This window comes from Echiichthys vipera, assembly GCF_963691815.1.
Source record: "Echiichthys vipera genome assembly, chromosome: 2".
Classification (NCBI taxonomy): Eukaryota; Metazoa; Chordata; class Actinopteri; order Perciformes; family Trachinidae; genus Echiichthys; species Echiichthys vipera.
The window spans coordinates 26,883,173-26,901,705 of record NC_139827.1 but is presented as its reverse complement, the minus strand read 5'-3'; the positions used below and the strand labels follow the sequence as shown (position 1 = coordinate 26,901,705).

The window sequence follows — 18,533 nt, the reverse complement described above, 5'->3', positions numbered from 1 at the left end:
TCCCCACCCTCCTCAACAACCTCCTCCCATCCCCCTCTACACTGCCATCAGATAAGATGAACCCCTCTTCCTCTTGTTCCCTCCCACTTTTTCCTCCGTCTGTCTGTCCTGTCCGAGACCCGAGCCTAACATCTGAGAGGACAAGACAAGAAGTTCTTAGACAGGACACACACAGAAACACACACATTCTGTCTTAACACATGCAGACTATTGCCCATTAGTATGAAAGTTTGATGGGGCTGTCTACTCACGTTAGTGGGAGGGAAGCAGTGTCAGACAAAGGAGTGTGTGTGTATGTGTGTGTGTGTGTGTGTGTGTGTGTGTGTGTGTGTGTGTGTGTGTGTGTGTGTGTGTGTGTGTGTGTGTGTGTGTGTGTGTGTGTGTGTGTGTGTGTGTGTGTGTGTGTGTGTGTGTGTGTGTGTGTGTGTGTGTGTGTGTGTGTGTGTGTGTGTGTGTGTGTGTGTGTGTGTGTGTGTGTGTCCTCAAGCAATATGCCTTAACGTGGCCTTCTAATAGAGTGCTTGTTGTGAACACAATCACACACTCACACACACGCATGGTCCAGGCATGTTTCCACTAAAGCCAGAAAAATAGAGGGAAAAAAAGCATGCTGACTCTCAAAGGCTAAACACACTCACAGACAGAATAACAGACAAAGTGACTCCGGGCACGGCCCAGCAACATTGTGAACTGTTCTACGAACTGTTCTACGGCTGATATTACAGCACATTCTGCAGTGCTAACAGTGTGGGGACCACACACACATACACACCCGCCATTCCTTTCACTGTGTCCACACTCAGCGTGTGCACACACCAGGCTGGGCAGATATCCTGAAGCAAATGTACAGACACACCCTACCACATTCTAGTTCTATGTCCACATTTGTGACACGCACAAGCACACATACACATACACATACACACACACACACACACACACATACACATACACAAGCCAGCAGCTGTTGTGGCTTCGCTGTCAATGCTGAGAACCAAAATAAAGAGAAGTCCACAGAGTGCATGCTAACACTCACCTAAGAAGCACAACTGAATACAGGTTTCTCTTTTCCAGCATTCATGCCCTAGAAATTGCGCATGAATGTGCACGCTGCGCACTGAGCAAATATGGTCATTTGCTTTTACAGATTCATTAATATTTGCAGACATGCCTCCACTAACGCTAACGCTCAAACACTTCTCCCTCCCCCACTCATTTTCTTTCCATCAACAAGATTTCAAAGACCATTTTGTTTCCTCTGCCACTGTTTCTCCCTTCCTCCCGCTCCCTCTTGCTCCTTTCCTTCTTTCCCCTTCCCTCACTCCAACCAAGTCCCACAGCTGGAGGTGAAATCATTAGCAATACCCCCTCTCTGTTTTTGGCCTTCCCTCCCTCCCTCCCTTCCCTCTCTCCCTCCAAGCTTTCTGAAACACCTTCCTCAGCATCCTGTCTCCCCTCTTCTCCTTCTTCATCTGCTTGCATTCTAACGCAAGCTTTCACTTGTGACGATGTCTGTCATTTATTGAAGTACACTTAGGTTTTGAATTATGCGTATGTGAACTACATAAGTATGTTTTGATAGAATAATACTGCCATCACTGACACATCAATATTGCTGAAATTATGTTGAAAATATACAATATGTTAATTTATTTCCTTATGAATTTCAGTTTAGTTTCTAAAAAAGAATAAGCAACCTTAATGGAAAAGAAAAAATATACAGTTGGTGTGGATTGTAGATATGAGGGGGGCATGGATGTGTCATCCAGTCATCAGATGATGACCAGTTGTCGAAACAACAGCTGATTGCTTAAAAGCATGGTCAGTACCTACAATGTCCTTTCAATCAAATGAAAGGAAAGAAAAACAAAAGTGCGTGGACCAATGCTTACTGGCCATAAGGAATGTACTACTAACAACAAACAAGCACACTTTACATTTCTCCATCCTTGGGGGGCATACTTGCCACAGGCTTCTGCTGCAGCAGGCTTTCTAAACTAAGGTGTATAATGTATAAACATACCTCAGCATTTGTGAAGTGTACAGCAGAGTTGAGATGTGCAAGCTGTGCTGTGTTTGGGTTTCTCAAGGAGGTACTACCACAATAAACGTGTTTGACAGCCTAACAGCACAACATAATGAATGACATCAAGTGTTCCTTGGAGCTAAAGCTTTTGTTTGTATTTATTTCAAAATACATGAATGTGAATAAGTTTTCACTATAATAATACTTTTATCTTTTACTTATTGTAAAATGATGAGATTTTAAAGCCTTTATATTTCATTGGAAAGCAGTGTTTACCTACAGCGTTTCATACTGATTCATCTGAAGTGAACATGTACTTCTCAACTACTTCTTATTGGACCAAATGTTATTAAAAAATAGTTTTTTAATAGATATTCCACATCATAATGAGTTAAAATCACAAGATACTAGATATCCTGTGTATTGGCTACAAGTTAGCCTCCTTCTCTTTTAGACAACGAGGAACTCACTGGGGGCGACTCACTAACATTCACTCTATATATGTTGATTTTGTTCTGCTTAATTATGCTGTTATAGGCCTAGTCTGCCGGGGGATAATACTATTCCTGATACTGTGAGCTTCTCTCCTCTCTGTCTGTATCATTCATGTCTCATCAATGCATGTTACTAATTCAACTTCTTCCCCGGGGTTGTTTGTGCTTTGTCATCTCGCAGGTCTCTGCTGATCGTGGTGATGCCTGCTGCCGTGGTCCTGCATGATGCTTCCTGCTACTATTATAATCTATCACCCTAGCTGTGCTTGTTTCTACTATTCTGCTGTATTAACTGCCATAACACATACGTCATATTCACATTACTATGGATATTATTACTATTACTATTATTACAGTTACTGGAAGTGTGTCTGTCTCTGTCTTTGTGTCTGTCTTTGTCTCTCTCTGTCCATATGTCCGTCTTTTCTCTCTTTTTCTCTCCTTTTCTTCCTCCCCAACCGGTCAAGACAGATGTCCGTCCTCCATAGAGCTGGGTCTGTCTGACGTTCCTGTCTGTTATAGGGAAGGTTTTACTTTGCCACCGTACTCTACGGGGGAATTGTTGGGTCTATGTAAATCATAAATAAGTCATAGAGTGCACCTAGTTTGTAAAGTGTCCTGAACTTTTGTTATGATTTGGCACTATAAATAAAATTGAATTGAATTGTAAAAAAAGTATGTTAAAAGGTGCGCCACTTACCTTATCACTCTCGTCCCCATATGCATGATCTGGGTGGCAGTGGTAGGATCCGCCAGAGGCTCCTACACAGAGAAGGTAAGAGCAAAATATAACACAAGGTCACGCAGTGAGACAACATGCCTAATAGCTCTACATACCCTTGTTATTCATATAACTAATACTTACACATACAACATTTTGTTATGAATGTCAGATGCAACAAAATATCATTTCAGTATTTTGTAGGCCTTGTAAGTTCAGTAAGCCCAAACAATATTGGAATTGGAAATTTCATAAAATATGGTATTTTTCATACAGTCACAGGGCTGTACAAAAAAGGTTGATGCTTCATTCATAATGTTGACATTTGATTTCTAAATCAATCCAACAGCCCTGTGAATTACATTTATAAAACCGCAACTACAAGTTCTTGTTGATTGTTTGCGTGTTTGTGTGCGCGAGCGTGTGCATGTGTGTGTGTGTGTGTGTGTGTGTGTGTGTGTGTGTGTGTGTGTGTGTGTGTGTGTGTGTGTGTGTGTGTGTGTGTGTGTGTGTGTGTGTGTGTGTGTGTGTGTGTGTGTGTGTGTGTGTGTGTGTTACATTCAATACAGCCCTAATTCACCAACACTGATTATGGGATTGCCATGGATAAGTCAACAATGTTCATTCTATTTAGCCCACAAATGTTCCTCTGGCATAAAAAACACAGACCTTTAGTCATAAAGTCACTTTTCTCCACTATATTTACTGATGAGCATCAGCATTAGGATGCTTATACTCAACAAAGTCTTGTCCTGCTCTGTTTGAGTTTGAATGAATTTGCAAGTGTGAGCTCCTGTATATTATTGTGTGTATTATTTACAATACAATGTACAAAACATGTTGTTAATACCCTTTGTTGAAACTGATAGCACCATTATACTCAGGCATTGTGGGGAAACCTCCTGTCCTGATTATCCACGTACTGTACATTTAATCCTTTTGTTATTATTCTCGTGCAACTTGGAGTTAATACACAGCAGCAAAAAACAACGACAACATGTTTGTGAGAAGGGTGCTGACCGTGTGTACTGCAAAAAATGCCAAACACATATGGTATCCTCTCAAATCAGAGGCAGAAGATGTAGGTTCCGCACACACACACACAGAATAAACACAGTAATCCTGGATTAGAGAAGCTTTCTGATGATACTGCCGCTTGCATCAGGGTTAAGACTTTTACTCCTTTGTTTTTCCTCAATCCTTTTATCTTTTTATTGTCTTTTCTATTCATTCTGGCTTTTGTTTTTCTCTTTGTCATGGGCCCGTCTTTAGCTAGGGACGTCCTCACCGCAGATGATGGCAGTGGTATACACACCAAGGGTAAGCACTCCCAAGGGCACTCCAGACAAGGCTACCTTTACGATAGAGATGAAGAGAGCTAAACTATAAGGCGATAGATGAAAAAAAGCCCTTTAAAAAGAGCATTTTTCACCTCTCGGTTGTTTGTTTGTGGGATTTTTCCTGCTCACAGTCTCTCTCTTTGAAGAAAAGCTGTGACTGACAACAAAGAAGAGAGGGGCTAGAGAAAAAGAAAGAAGAGACAGAGAGTAAGGTTTTCACGACTGAATTGCTCAATCCGTAAAAAAAAAAACATTTCCTCTCCAATCCCTGGAGCAGAGAAAATAAATGGATTTAAAAGGTTGAGTTAAGTAAAGCTTACATTAGTGTAGTGAAAATCGTCTAAAAGGCTGTTTTCACCGAAATGATTTGGGACGGAGTGCTGGTGAAGCATTCATGGGACTCGCTGGCTGCATCTTCAGTACGACGCTCATTCACTGGGCACAATAGGCAAAAATCCACCTCCCTGCCTGTATATGGTCTCACATGCACATTGTCAGAGTCCGGTAAATTGAGTCAGAGACGAGTCATTCAGTCGGAGTCACTCTATAGATGCATGACACAGAAGCTGCAGAACAGTTTTTAAATGTTTCTGTGACATCATGTCCACTGTTGGACTAACAGACTGCACACAGCACGACACAATACACACAGTTTAGTTTCTACAATCCGGGCCTCAAGGAAAGCTCAATAATAGAATTGCAGAATGAATTTCAATGTGTGTGGTGTGGACACAGTTATTCCTTCTCCTCCACCTAGGAAATTTTATGAAATTCTAATATTAATATGGACAATTTCATGTATATATTGTATTCTCTCTCTCCCTCCCTCCCTCCCTCTCTCCATCCCTCCATCCCTCCCTCTCTCCCTCCCTGTATTACCAGCAAAAGAGATCTTCACTTCTAATGGAATTAATAGGATTTACAAAGTGAAATGTTATCACTTCCCTAAGCATGGCAGAGAGGATACTGTACCGATTGGCCAATGGATAATATATTGATGATTGAAGGGATGATACACAATTGTGTTTTCCTATGCCAATATTAAGGAGAATTTCTGACTTACTATCAGAGTTAATGTCAAAAAATTACTTCTAGAATCTGTGCCCTACTGTGCATTTAGAGGGGTTTCTGGTGGAGGAGGCTGTACGCCCATGATCATGAGGTTGTGATACTGTCACATCTAGCACAGACACGGTCTTAAGAAAAGGGAGCCTCTGTTTGAAGAGAGGAGACACTGCTAATAAATACATGTTTTTAATGTTTAGATATATTAAAAATGAAATCTTCACACTATTTTATAAATGTTTAATCAAGTCACTTTAACTGTATTGCTTGCAGAAAGCTTAGGCCTAATAGTTGGATTATTTCAAAGCTCCATTCGATGTTTAGGCGAAGTATGAAGCAGCATGTTAAGGAGGAGAGGATGTCTTGGAAAAGAGAGTAAAAGACAAGGCCAGCACAACAGTGACGGGAGGTGAGGATGAAGAGGGAGTGTGCGGGATAGAAAATGACCGGGGACAAGAATGTGGGGGGACAAGAAGAAGGCAAAGTGGCGGTACAGAAAAGGACGATAAGGATGGAAATGCAAACGAAAGGGTGAAGGCACTGAGGAGACCAGGGAGATGGGAAAAGATAGACTGGAGCAAAAAAAATAAGGGGGGAGAGAGCAGTCAGAGAGGTAAGGAGAGAGTGAGAGGGTGGGGGTTGTGGCTTCCCCTCTTGACTGCTATTGATTTTCTGTAAGCCTCAGAGTGCATCAGCTATTTCTATCCATTTCCTCCACCTCTCCCTCACTTTCTCATCCCTCTCTCCCCCCCTTTGCACTCAGCTCAGACACCCTTCTCACACATCCTCCTCCTCCTCACACTATCCATCACTTCATCACCATCCCTCCCTGCCACCGATCTATTTCCCTATCTGCCGGCCTGTCTTTCTCCCATATATCCCTGCTGCTATATCTCCAGCATCCACATTTCCATGCTTTCCCTATCGCACCATCTCTGCCTATGAGCACCATCGCCCTCCCTGTTGCAGTTTTTCTCTATTAAACTTCCCTTCTCATGTCAAAACAGGAAAACACAGGGGAAAGTGGATGAATAGAAGAGGTAATAGATAGATAAGATGATAGATAAGTGACAGGTTTACTTTACAAATCACCAGCTGAACAGAAACAAATGGGGAAATGGACAGAAACATTGCTGCAGAACTTGTACCAATTTACATACATGAAGTAAAGACAATTTCAGCGGGGCATATGTGGGTAACACACACACACCACATCACCCCGCCTCCTGAACACATGTCACAGCACACTTCACACCCTAGCGCAAAGCAGAGTCGAGTAACAAGCTGCCATACAGGCTTAAAATAGGTGGGCATGTAACGCCTGCCCAGCCATTACCTGCCTAACACTGCTTCACACAGGCCTGATGGCGCGTGTGTGTGTGTGTGTGTGTGTGTGTGTGTGTGTGTGTGTGTGTGTGTGTGTGTGTGTGTGTGTGTGTGTGTGTGTGTGTGTGTGTGTGTGTGTGTGTGTGTGTGTGTGTGTGTGTGTGTGTGTGTGTGTGTGTGTGTGTGTGTGTGTGTGTGTGTGTGTGTGTGTGTGTAAATGGGACTGATTCTACCTCTCCCCCACCTCATTGTCCTCCATCCATTTATTGTTGTTCTCTCCTTCCTCATTATCTTTCTCATTATCTTTTCTCTCTGTTCTGTTGCTGCTGCAGTCCTTGAGGTCCTCCTCCATCTAGCACTTCTTCTCAAGTCCGAAAACTGCTTATACATCCCACAGAACATGTGCAGGTGTTTGCACTCAACATATTTGATTGTGAAGTTATTAAAGGCAGCAGCATCCCTTAGGCCCGAATGAGAATGCGCTGGATTGACATAAAGACACAGACACCTCAACCTGTTTTCAACCTTAGAAAGCACATTTAATAAATGAGAAAACAAATTCTTACCTAACCAACCAATCACAGCTGGCTTGATTCACACAGCACTGCAAGTACATGATGTGCAGTTGAAACTGTGAAGGCGAGCATGGTATTTAATTCACAAGCCTGTGTGAGCTACAGCTACCCAGAAACCTTTTCTGTGCATCCCTTCACAAGCAGCAATCGGCTTTTTAACCCTTCTACACACCTCACCCATACCAGAGCTTGCAACCTTTTATTATGTGGTTGATAACAGTCAATGTATGTGACCTTTACTGTACAGCATGGTGCATTACAGAGTTTAACACTTGATGATAGCTCTCACATTCATTTGCTGAAGGGGAAAGTTCTGTGCTCCCCTTATAGTTTAAAGGTGGGCTGGCTGTGGGGGTCTGTCACCCTAGTATTCACGCGTTGGAACTTTGGGCCGACTCAACATGTTGACTCGGCAGTGGAGCTGGTCGGTGGGAGAAATCGTTCTGATTGGCAGTTCAGATTAAGTGAATCTATGCACAAGAAGAGAAATGGTAGTGAGGAAAGTAAACTAATGACTCAAGAGGCTGTGACACTGATCAGGGCAAGCCCCTGATATATCAATCTGAAAAACAGTGTGCAACCGGTTCTGAGGTATTTTCTCTCTCGTTTGGTGGGTGTGTTACCCAGTCAGCAGTGACGTGTACAGTATGTAACATAAAACTTGTGGTATTAAAGGGGCAATGTGCTTGCTTACACAAAAACAGTTTCAGTTCAAATGAATGTCTTTGTTACATTTTGCCGGCCATTATTTTAAATGTTTACTTAGGCAATAAAGCAGGTGAGAGGTAGGGTCATTTTCCCATGGACTTTTCAAGAAAATGAGAGGCATTTTGTGTCAAGCACTACAACCATTTGCATATTTTTAGATTTAGGGGATCTTACTTTAAAGATCTTTTGTGTGTAAGATTGAGAACTTTGTTCTTTAGGTCGCACTCACACTGTCCATCCGTACCGTTGCCAAACAGGTTTTACGGGTAAAGCCTAGTTCGCTTGACCCGTGTGAGTGCAACCATACCGCGCCTAGCTGCGGCCAGCTTGCCGGCCACGGACCGTCTGGGAGAGGTGGGCTTTTGTAAAGCCCGTTTGCACATGTACGAGCATAAGCGTGCGCACGTGTACGAGCATGAGGCCTACGGCAGCTCTAACGTAATTTTATGTGCGCCTGTTCGGACATAGAAAAAAAACAAAACGTGTGACGTGTTACGGGGTGATGGCGTATGGACAGGCAAGAAGCATTCGCGAGAGGCCCAGGCAGTGGCAGTACAAACGGACCTGGGCCGCGGGGGGAGAGGGGGACAAGTACCCTAAAGCACAGGGCACGGTACGGACGGACAGTGTGAGTGCGCCCTTAGACTCATAGTGGCAGCATCAGGGCTGTCTTTGGCAGCTCTTAGAATGAGCCCATTGCTTCCTGTCATTTTGTTATATTTTTGGTCACAGAACTGAGAAGCTGTGCAGCAGGAAACAGTTGCTAATCCTAACAGGCTGGCTTACAATGTAGGCATACAAAACACTGATACATCAAAAAATAATCCTTCAAAATGTTTTAATTTAGAAAAGAGCTTTTGAAGTAGCTCTTCTAACATCCAGGGCATCAGTGCTCGATACACACTAGCAGCTCAAGGACAATACCTGTCTGACTGCTTTGTGATGCTCATAGACCCGGTTTCCATTTGGCAGCAACACGTGGTCTGAGAGATCCGACCTCAAGTGGACAGTTCTAACTCCAGGTAAAAACACTTGCAGGACGCATTGATGACGCATTGAGATTGGATGTCAAAAACCACATTCGGAGGTGCTTCAGGCAACATGTGGTCACATTCTGATAGTATTGAGAACAGGTATTTGACTCTTAAGGACAGCCTACTCAACTAAGTCTTCTGCAAGAGAGGAAGTACGTCCTCATTCACAGGCTGTGTCTGAGCCTGTAGCTCTGTGTATTTTTGCGGTTTTGTATTTTTAAACATTATTTTTTTGAAAGTATTTTATGTTGCAGAAACCACTGAGAGTGACTTGTCTGTTCTGGCTGTTATCAGACTTTTGGTGATGTGTCCGTTTGTTCCTCATACAGCTGTAGATGCACTTATTCAGGCAGCTCTCTGGAGTTTTTCCGCTGTTGCCATTTAAAGGCCGCCCCAGGGCCAGATACTAACCTTATTTTAAGGTTAATAAAACGTATCGGAAGTCATGAATATGTGGATATATTGCTACAGATATTCTTGTTCTTTTGTTGTAGCGTCCCCCATTGATATTGACAAGTCAGAGCGGCTTATTGTGAAACAGCGAAATCCGGAAATGGGCTTCATCTGCAGTAATTTAACATGATGGTAAACTACAGCAGCCAGCGAGCTGAACACGGAGACTTTTAAAATGTCTTTCTCTCTGCTGTCCTGCACAAATCAAGGCAAGTAAACATTGTTATTTATATGTTCATAAAATACACCTGAAATTCTGAACATATTGCACACAAAGATCAGCGTTTATAAGCGAGAAAAGTCTGAGGTAGAAAATCGCTCTTTCATGAATCATCTCACGCTTAAGTAATAATGATTTATGTGAGATAAGAGTAACAACATTAACAAAAAGGATTTTTCATTTAAATATGTAGGTTATCTTAAACGGAAATTGTGTATGTGTTGATTTACATATGGAGCAGATCACAAGTGGTCACTGAAGACGCATGTGGATAAGCAGGCTGCTGCCAGGTGTGAACAAACTGAGAGCTGTCCACTTATGATCGGATCATTCAGATCAGATGTTTTTACCAAATGGAAACCGCCTCATACAGTTTCGCTGGCAATAACAACTCCAGTGTATAAATCAGTATTCATTGGTATTGCCTATGGTTGATATTTCAGTGAAATGTCCCTACTAAACATGTTAGTTTATGTGGAATCTACCTTTGCTCTCTTGATTTAACTTCTGTTAACTGTTTCGACACTAACGCTTGTCTCTATGTACGCATTCGTTTCTGACACTCCCGTTCCTACTCCAAGCCCACCCAGGCAGCAACTAAACAAGCCTTGTATGCACACAGTCACTCCTTACTCTCTCAATGCTGTTTCTGTCCTCACTATCTCCCTCTATTGCTCCTTATGCCCGAATGAAGGACAGAAGACATCTGAGAGGATGTGTTAAGGGAGCGAAAATAATGGACAGAATGGCTGAGACACATGACAGTCTTAATTCTCTTTTTCTATCATAAATCTCAACACTATTACCACAAACTGAGCCATCAACTCATTAAAAGTACATTTTGAGGATCCTTATGGGAATAACTTGTAAGAAAAGTACTCATTCTGTGTCTTTGGGGCAACCGATTCAAAATTTACAGCCAGGAGATCAGTGTCAGTGCATATATGAAAATGGTCAATTTTGAATTGAATCTCAAATAAATTTTATTCTGAATTTGAGATCATTATTTCCTTAAGAATTCTTCTATTTTTACTGTGTGGTGCTAATAATACAAGTAGGTGGTATCACTTTAGACTTAGATGAAGGAATATAGCAAAGATATGCAAACAAACAACAACAACAGCTACATATGTCGATAATCTGACTTTGTCAAAATCTGTAAGGGTTTGTCAAAATCAGTGATTTTAACCCCAAGAAACTGATTACTGACTAAAAACAATCTTTGTTTTGCCAAAAGAAAACATGATTTTTTTTTCAAAAAGACCCAAACAAGTGTATTTATTACCTCAATCAACATCTACACTCGCAGTCGGGTATTCAGTCGATTCGGACCTCACTTTGCAAAATCATTACAAAACATAGGCAAAAAGAGGACAACAAGAGAAGAAACGGGGTTATGTTGAAATGACAAAAAAAAGTTGAAGATGTTAACTACAACTGTTAAATGTTGACATACAGAATTGCTAAAGAAGGAAGAAACAGAACTGTTGGTATCTGTTGCAGGTGAGAAAGAATTCATCTTAACGTTGGATTTAAACTTAATGAAATCAGTTATCGGCAGTCCCGCCATAATACTAATAATAATAATTAGTGGTGTGACAAAAATAATCTAATTAATTAGAGGCTTTGTGATTAATTAATAGCAATTAATCACATATCAATATTCGAAACAAGTAGCAACATTTTACAATGACTATGAATTAATATAGAATAAAAGATAAAAAGGTGCTTAGTATGGTATATTCAAGAAAAGTGGAAACCTAACACTGCAAAAGTATTTATAATAATAGCCATTGCATAAAATAAACAGTTAAACATAGAGTGCTTTTCTCCCATGTTTTCAAAAACACAGAAACTAAAATGATCCATCAACTAATGACAGTCCCTTCTAGGAGCGTTGTCTGTGCTAACGTTAGCTGCAGCATGTTCTGCACTGGGGTGGAGCGGAAGCTGAAGAGCTCCGGGGGAGGAGAATTTCTACACAGCCGTTGTCCATGTTTCCACTTGGTCGTTTCTAAAGCCCAGTTCAGACCAAAGATTCGCAATGCAACTGTTTTCGAACATCGCAGGTGAAAGTTTCAGCGGTCTGAACTGGACTTTAGAACTCAAATGTCCGTCCACTGAACCCAACAACAACTCATTTTGCTTCTCATCGGTTTCATTTCTCTCGTGTTGCCTCCTGTGCGTCAGTATCACGGGCCGGGCGGGAACTCGTGCAATGAGCAACGTTCCACAATGTTCAAAAATAAATTGCGATTAATTTTTGTTGTTGTTATTTTTTCTGTAATTAATTCATCGTAATTAACGTCTTAAAGTCCCAGCCCTAATAATACTATGAAGACAATAACAAATCTAGCTGCCTGAAGACACACTTCTTCTGAACTACATCTAGTGGATAGTGGAACCATGGATTTGCACCTACAGTATGGAGCAGGAGTATACACCCTTACTCCCGTCTCCTTACTCTCTCAACATGTATTCATGTATTTCTCACACATACTGTTCTCTACACTCACAAACTTTCTGCCGCTACTCTCAATTCCATCCACCCATATCCTACCCTCTACCATGCCTCCATCTGCTCCCAGCCAATCATTTCGGCTTTCTCTCTCCAGCAACAGTATCCACGCCTCCTCACAGGTCGCACACTGTTGATGAAGCATGCTTCCTCTCTGTGCTTTGCTTACAATAATATTCATGACACCCCTGTGCCTCCTCCAGTCAGCCCTATTCCAAGAAACTTGTTAACATCCTCTTTTGACTGTGCTTCTCTCCCTTTTTCCCCTTCCTAACACTCTCTCGGCACCTGACCTTCCTAAAACTCATGCACTGCACATCAACTCATATAACTGATTAATCTAACCCATAGCTTCTTTTAAAGCCGACTCTCCTCTCCAGTTCATTTTTTGCACTCTTGTATTCTCCCTATATTGACATTACCTAAGGCTTTAGTGACATTCAGCATTTTCAGTAATTTTCCCCCAAACCAGATCAGAGCCCATCTTTTGGGTTTAAAGCTAATTTGAGGTCATTGTCCTCTACCCCTTGGATCTTCTCTTGCTGACAAAACTGACAGCTTTGTTGATTATTTGGAGTGACGGAGTAGCAGGAAACCCCTGCTACTTGGTCGATCCAAGTGAAAGGGTTTCTCTTCAAACGGGAGGGGGTTGCCTGGGAGACAAGACAAAGGAAAGTAAAAAAAAGAGAGTGCATGTTTCCACTTCTGTTACAGACAGGGGATGGAGAGGATAGGAGTGGAGTGGAGGGGTAAAGGTAGAGTGGCAGGAGTGTCTGTCCCTCTGCGGCTTTGGGCAATCCATTAAAACGATCCCTCCATTAGACAAATGTGAGGGAGGAGGCCAGAGAAAATGGACCGGAGGGGTACAGAAAGGGTTGACTGCTCCAGAGGGGAGGGAGCGATGAATGTGACTAAGAGGGGACAGGCTGTAACAGAGGTGGGTCAGAATCAGGATAGGATATCAACTGCTACAGAGGATGTTTTTATCCACTTTAACCAATTTGGCAGAGGTTTTGAGCATTTGGTGGGAACTTAATCTTAAGTACTTCTACATTTTATGTGCTTCTCCTTTGCACCTTGAAACGAAATTTTGCAGACATGGGATTTGAAGGAGTCTTTTTACCTTGTCAGACAATGTCCTTAATATGGTAAGCAAAGTCTAGTGGAAAGTTACATGAGATAGAATCTCAAAAAGAGAATAGGACAAATGTGAGCACTACACACTGTATAAAACACACATGAAAGAACAAGGCACAAAAGGGGAAAAGGATTTAGAATAGACTACTAGAGAGGGGGAGGGATTGAAGAGTACAAGATATCATTAGCTTTCATACCCAACGCAGGTGACTAGCACTGGAAGAATGGACTAAGTAGCTCTCCTTCTCTCCCAACAAGCAAGATCCACTCTAGGAATGGAAAGAGAGTCTAAGAAAAAGGTGTGTAGTGTTGGGAAAGGTCCGGCTAGCCAGCTGCTTCACTTGTGTAGGAGAATATTCAACTATAAATTAGCCTTTAGGCTTCCCTTTGTAAACCATGTAAATAGCACTCAAATGCTGCCTTGTTTTTGATTTCAAAATAAAGCAACTGCTTTAATCTTAAAGCGCTTCCCAGATACTAAGTAAAGCTTTGCATATGCTTCTTCATGTTTTGGTACTTTTGGTAGTCAGACTGTGTACAATTACAAATGTATGCACGACTATATTCTTTTCATTACTGTTCTTTTGTGTGCTGTGCAATTCAGGTCTAATAGAAATTAATCCACGTAACGAGAGAGTATCTATAAGTCCTTGTTGTTTCCTCCCCCTCCAGATCGAAATCCATTTGGATGGAAATACAATATAGTCATTCTACCCATTGATTTGTGCTATCCTACATGTCATGGCGAAGCTACCATGACAGAGTATGGGTCATAGGTTACAGCAGACCGATAAACTCTGCCGATGACTAGTTCACCGGATGTGGTGATGCAATGGGACTTGGCACAATGATCTCTAGTTTTATTCTTTTTTTTTTTTACATCCTTTGTCTCAGTTCTTCCTGGTTTACCTTTCTAATACAAACACGGAGCTTGATTTCCCTGAAACCCAACAAGCCTATACAAAGCTAGACATAGAACACACAAATTGCGAGACAAGCTGCAGGCTGGCAGTCCAGGAGGGGCCTGTGTTTGTTTATGTATGTTCAGCTGTTTTTTTCTTACTCTCACTCTCCCAGACAGGTAATTCCAGACGGCAGACTCAGTTGCTCACTCATGTACACACATATACGCAGATACATTTTGTTTAGAAGGTGGCAGTCAAGACACAGATTTCAGGGGCTGTTATGTATCGGATTGTGCTGTTATATACAACATAGATTAATCTCAACATGTAGGATTGTGTTTCCCAAAGAAAATAATGCATGTGTAGTGACTAAACTATATCATGAGTTGCTCAATGAGAGGAATGACTGGGCTCTTAGTCTGTGCATGTTTAGTTATCCCAACATGTTGAATCAGAGTAGTCAAGTCTGCTCGTCCAGGACAGAGCAAAACTTTCACTGTGAGGTTTTGGCAATACAAAACAAAAAGAAAATCCTCTTAAACGCCTCCTTTCGTTTAATCTGTAATTCTGTATACCACCCAAAAATATGTCTCGTGATTTGTACATAAGAGAATGTGAGAAATCAATTAATCAATTATTTCCATGAGATGACCACTTAAAAAAAATATCCCCCAAAGCACCGAAGGAGAAAACTACCGACCAAGCATTTTCCCAACCTGAGAAGCCTGTTAGGTGTGCTGGAAGAAAAGCGTTCCCATAACCTTGTTGAATGTGAAACTCTAGCACTGCTGTTTCCATGTTGTGTGGTTCACTGCACTGCATTCGCTGTCGGAGTGCCCTTACATGTATTTTGCCCGACACAAGTCCATTCACACTCTAAGTTTTGCTTGGCAATGAAGCACAAACATCAAAGCACAGCTTTTCTTTCTAGTAGAACCCTTTATCTGAAACAGAATATGCTCATCCAGCTCAGAAGACTCTGTATGTTGTAATAGAGGCCATGGCCATCCAATTTCATACAACATGAGACATTCAATTTTATCTTTAAACCGATTTTCTTAAGTACTACATCAGTTGAAGATATACATTGCTATGATTTCAGTAGGTCAATGTGAAAAGAAACATGCCACTTCAACAGCTATACAAGCGGGTGCATAAAATGAACACAAGTGTCACTGCAGAAATATGCGAGGAGTGCCCCTTTTCATAGTTCTTGTTCACAACTAAATATTTAGAGGCCACAAAGAAAAAACCCTGGGTTATCTAGCCTTCATGTTGTACCTATGCCTAGTTTGGACAAAGATTTGCCTTGTTACCTCAGTGTTTTTGAAGTTGACTAAAAGTAGACATGATGCTACAGTGCCTTAAGAAACACAGCCTGAGTAATAAACTACACACAACAGCTCAATACGCTTGAGGCTCCACACCGCAGACTGCTGTTGTTCATTTACCTACTGTAGCCTATGTGCAAACTATGAACCACATCTACACTGCAGCTCTGTGGCAACTTAGCACATAAAACACCCTGTCTAATTTGAATTCAACCAATGTGTTCACACTTGCACAGACATGTTGGTCATGCATGCCAACCCCAGCATAGCCCCCTCCTCTCAATTTGCCTTAAAAAAACAAAGTATAAACACCTCGACTTCTATCACTTCAACTTGGTGCTTATGTAAATAATAAAGTCGAATCTGCCTCTCTTGGTCATGGGTACATTACCACATACACAGTCAGTGACAATGACAAGTAGGGACATTTACCTGCCGCCTGGATGCGGTGCGCTCCAGGAACCGAAGAAAGCCTCTGAATGCCGGGAGAGGCGTTACTTCCTGGGGCTCGCGGCTGGTTCTCTGGGTGGTTGCTGTGAGCTCCTAGTGGTGCGCAACCGGCACCGTGCTGCTGCTGCTGTGGATGCAGTTGTTGCTGCTGCTGCTGCTGATGATGATGGTGGTGGTGATGATGGTTAGATCCCATGACTCCGCCGCCGGTAATTCCATTCCCACCACCGTACTGCTGGTAATATCCGGACCGTGAACGCGATCGAGTTCTTGGGGGCTCCATGGCCATTTGGTGGGGGTGAAGTGGATGGAAGAGAAAAGAGGAGGACGCGGCTGGGGACTGCGGCGGAGAGCCGATGGTGGATCCGGGCTGTACAAAGCCCCTAGCGCCGCTCTGGCTGTAACTATAGCCCCCGAGTCCTCTGCCCCCCTCAGCGCCCCCGTACTCTGTTCGCACCGCCGACTCCGCCGCCCCCGCCTCGTCGAATAAATCAGCCCCTTTGGGGACAGGCTCCGGGGTGGAGGGCAGCCGGGGGCAAACTCTAGGCTCCTGGGTCGTTGGCTGTCCAGCGGCTGCGATTGGCATTTCCTTTCGGGGGATTTCCTCTGTTGCTCTTCTTTTTTTTCTCCTGCGTTTTTCCTCTCGTTTCCTCGCACAGAATGAGCTTTTGGTCACTGTTTAAAAATGCAAAGTTGGAGAGTGGCGAACGGTTAAACTGGGTTCTTTGTTAACGTTGTTGTTCACACACAAAACCTTAATGTCAACCACCAGTAGCTATTTGGACAAGCGTGTGTGTGTGTGTTCAAACTCTGGGCAGCTACTTCCCTCAAGTTTGTCAGTGAAGTACCGTCACTAAACAACACAGTCTTCCCCAAACTGGTTCAACAACTAACAGCAGCGTCGTCTATTCGAGATATCAGCGACATGCTCGCGTTTATAACGAAACACAACTGTGGCCAGGGTCTGTGATTGAGGTTAAAATAATTACGGAGCTACTTACACAAGATAGTAACGTTAAATATCGTGGTTCCCCAACGACGTTTAGTTCGTAACAACCGAGCATCGAGGCTCGCGAGCTCACAGGAGGCTAACGCTGGGGGGATATGCTAACGTTGCGCATAGCATACTAGTAAACGCGTTATTCCTCTTATTCTAACCGTACAATAACCGTGCTAGCATACCCAGTCGCTTTCTCATAAGCGTATTAATACTCGTATGGAGTTTAAGACAACTTTGACCACTTTAACAGCGATATAAACTTGTTTAGCCAGTATGCGTAATGTCGTTCACTAGCTTGGCAAAGCCGAACCAACCCCTCCTCCTCCACAGACCAACACACAGAAAAACCCCGTTGCTAGCCACCCACGCCTCAAATCCCTTTAAATTGCCTGGTTAATACTAACAAAACGAAAAAAAGACTATTTAAAACTAATTCTAGGTTATTTAAATGAGTTATCGGGATCCGGCAATGTTTTCCAAGCTGGTAAGGGGACACACGACAAAGCGCAAAGAGAAAGATAAAAAAGTGGTCAACCTAAAATTACAAAGAAGGAACCACGGCTAAAATTAACACGATTTCAAGGAATAACCCCGCCTCTTAATCTACCACTGAAACCCGGTCTAATTTCCCTGCCCTGAGTAGTTTTTTTACAACAACTTACCTTCAATGTGCTCTCCTCGACCGTACTCCTGACTCGTATCTGTCGATAATACACTGTGAACCCAGCGTGAGTGTATGCGAGTGTGAGTGTGTGTGTGTGCGTCCAGTGTTCGCTTGGTGTCAGCGATGTGACAGACCGTCAACGCTCAAGTCGGATTTCACCAGCCATGCCCAATCGATACCAGAACACAGAAAGCGTTTGTAGTTGTTTTTAAGCATGTGACCCCTTCACAAATTCACAGAGAACAAAAGACTATGGAACTCTACTTAAAAAGGTTAAGTGTGGTTTGTTTCCATCCACTTTACTTTAGAACCACGACTTTACTGGCAATATAAATTTGTTGGAGATCGGTACTCGATTATGTCTCCTGTTAAATCAGAAGCTGCAGAGAGGCAGGCTAAAAGGGTCTTTAAATTATTTATTTACAAATACCGAGTCTACCCATTGCAGCTGTTTCTCCTGGAGCCGAACTTTAAGAATAAGTATTTGCTGTGTTTGCAGAAGTTGCGTACAGTGGCTAGAAAACAAAACAGATACAGGAAGAAAATAAAGAGTGACAAACATAAAA

The 18,533-nt window shown here is 42.5% G+C and overlaps 1 protein-coding gene across 1 annotated transcript; it reads right to left on the bottom strand.

Moving 5' to 3' along the window:
* Positions 1 to 36: 36 nt before the first annotated feature.
* Positions 37 to 18,032, bottom strand: LOC310956546 (uncharacterized protein; the record flags this gene model as incomplete). Its single annotated transcript, XM_083926810.1, has 4 exons — positions 17,966 to 18,032; positions 16,286 to 16,978; positions 3,164 to 3,282; positions 37 to 132 (listed from the first exon to the last, which is right to left on the bottom strand). The coding sequence occupies exons 2-4, from the start codon at positions 16,887 to 16,889 to the stop codon at positions 37 to 39; spliced, it is 819 nt and encodes a 272-aa protein (XP_083782936.1). The 5' UTR covers positions 16,890 to 16,978; positions 17,966 to 18,032.
* Positions 18,033 to 18,533: the final 501 nt, after the last annotated feature.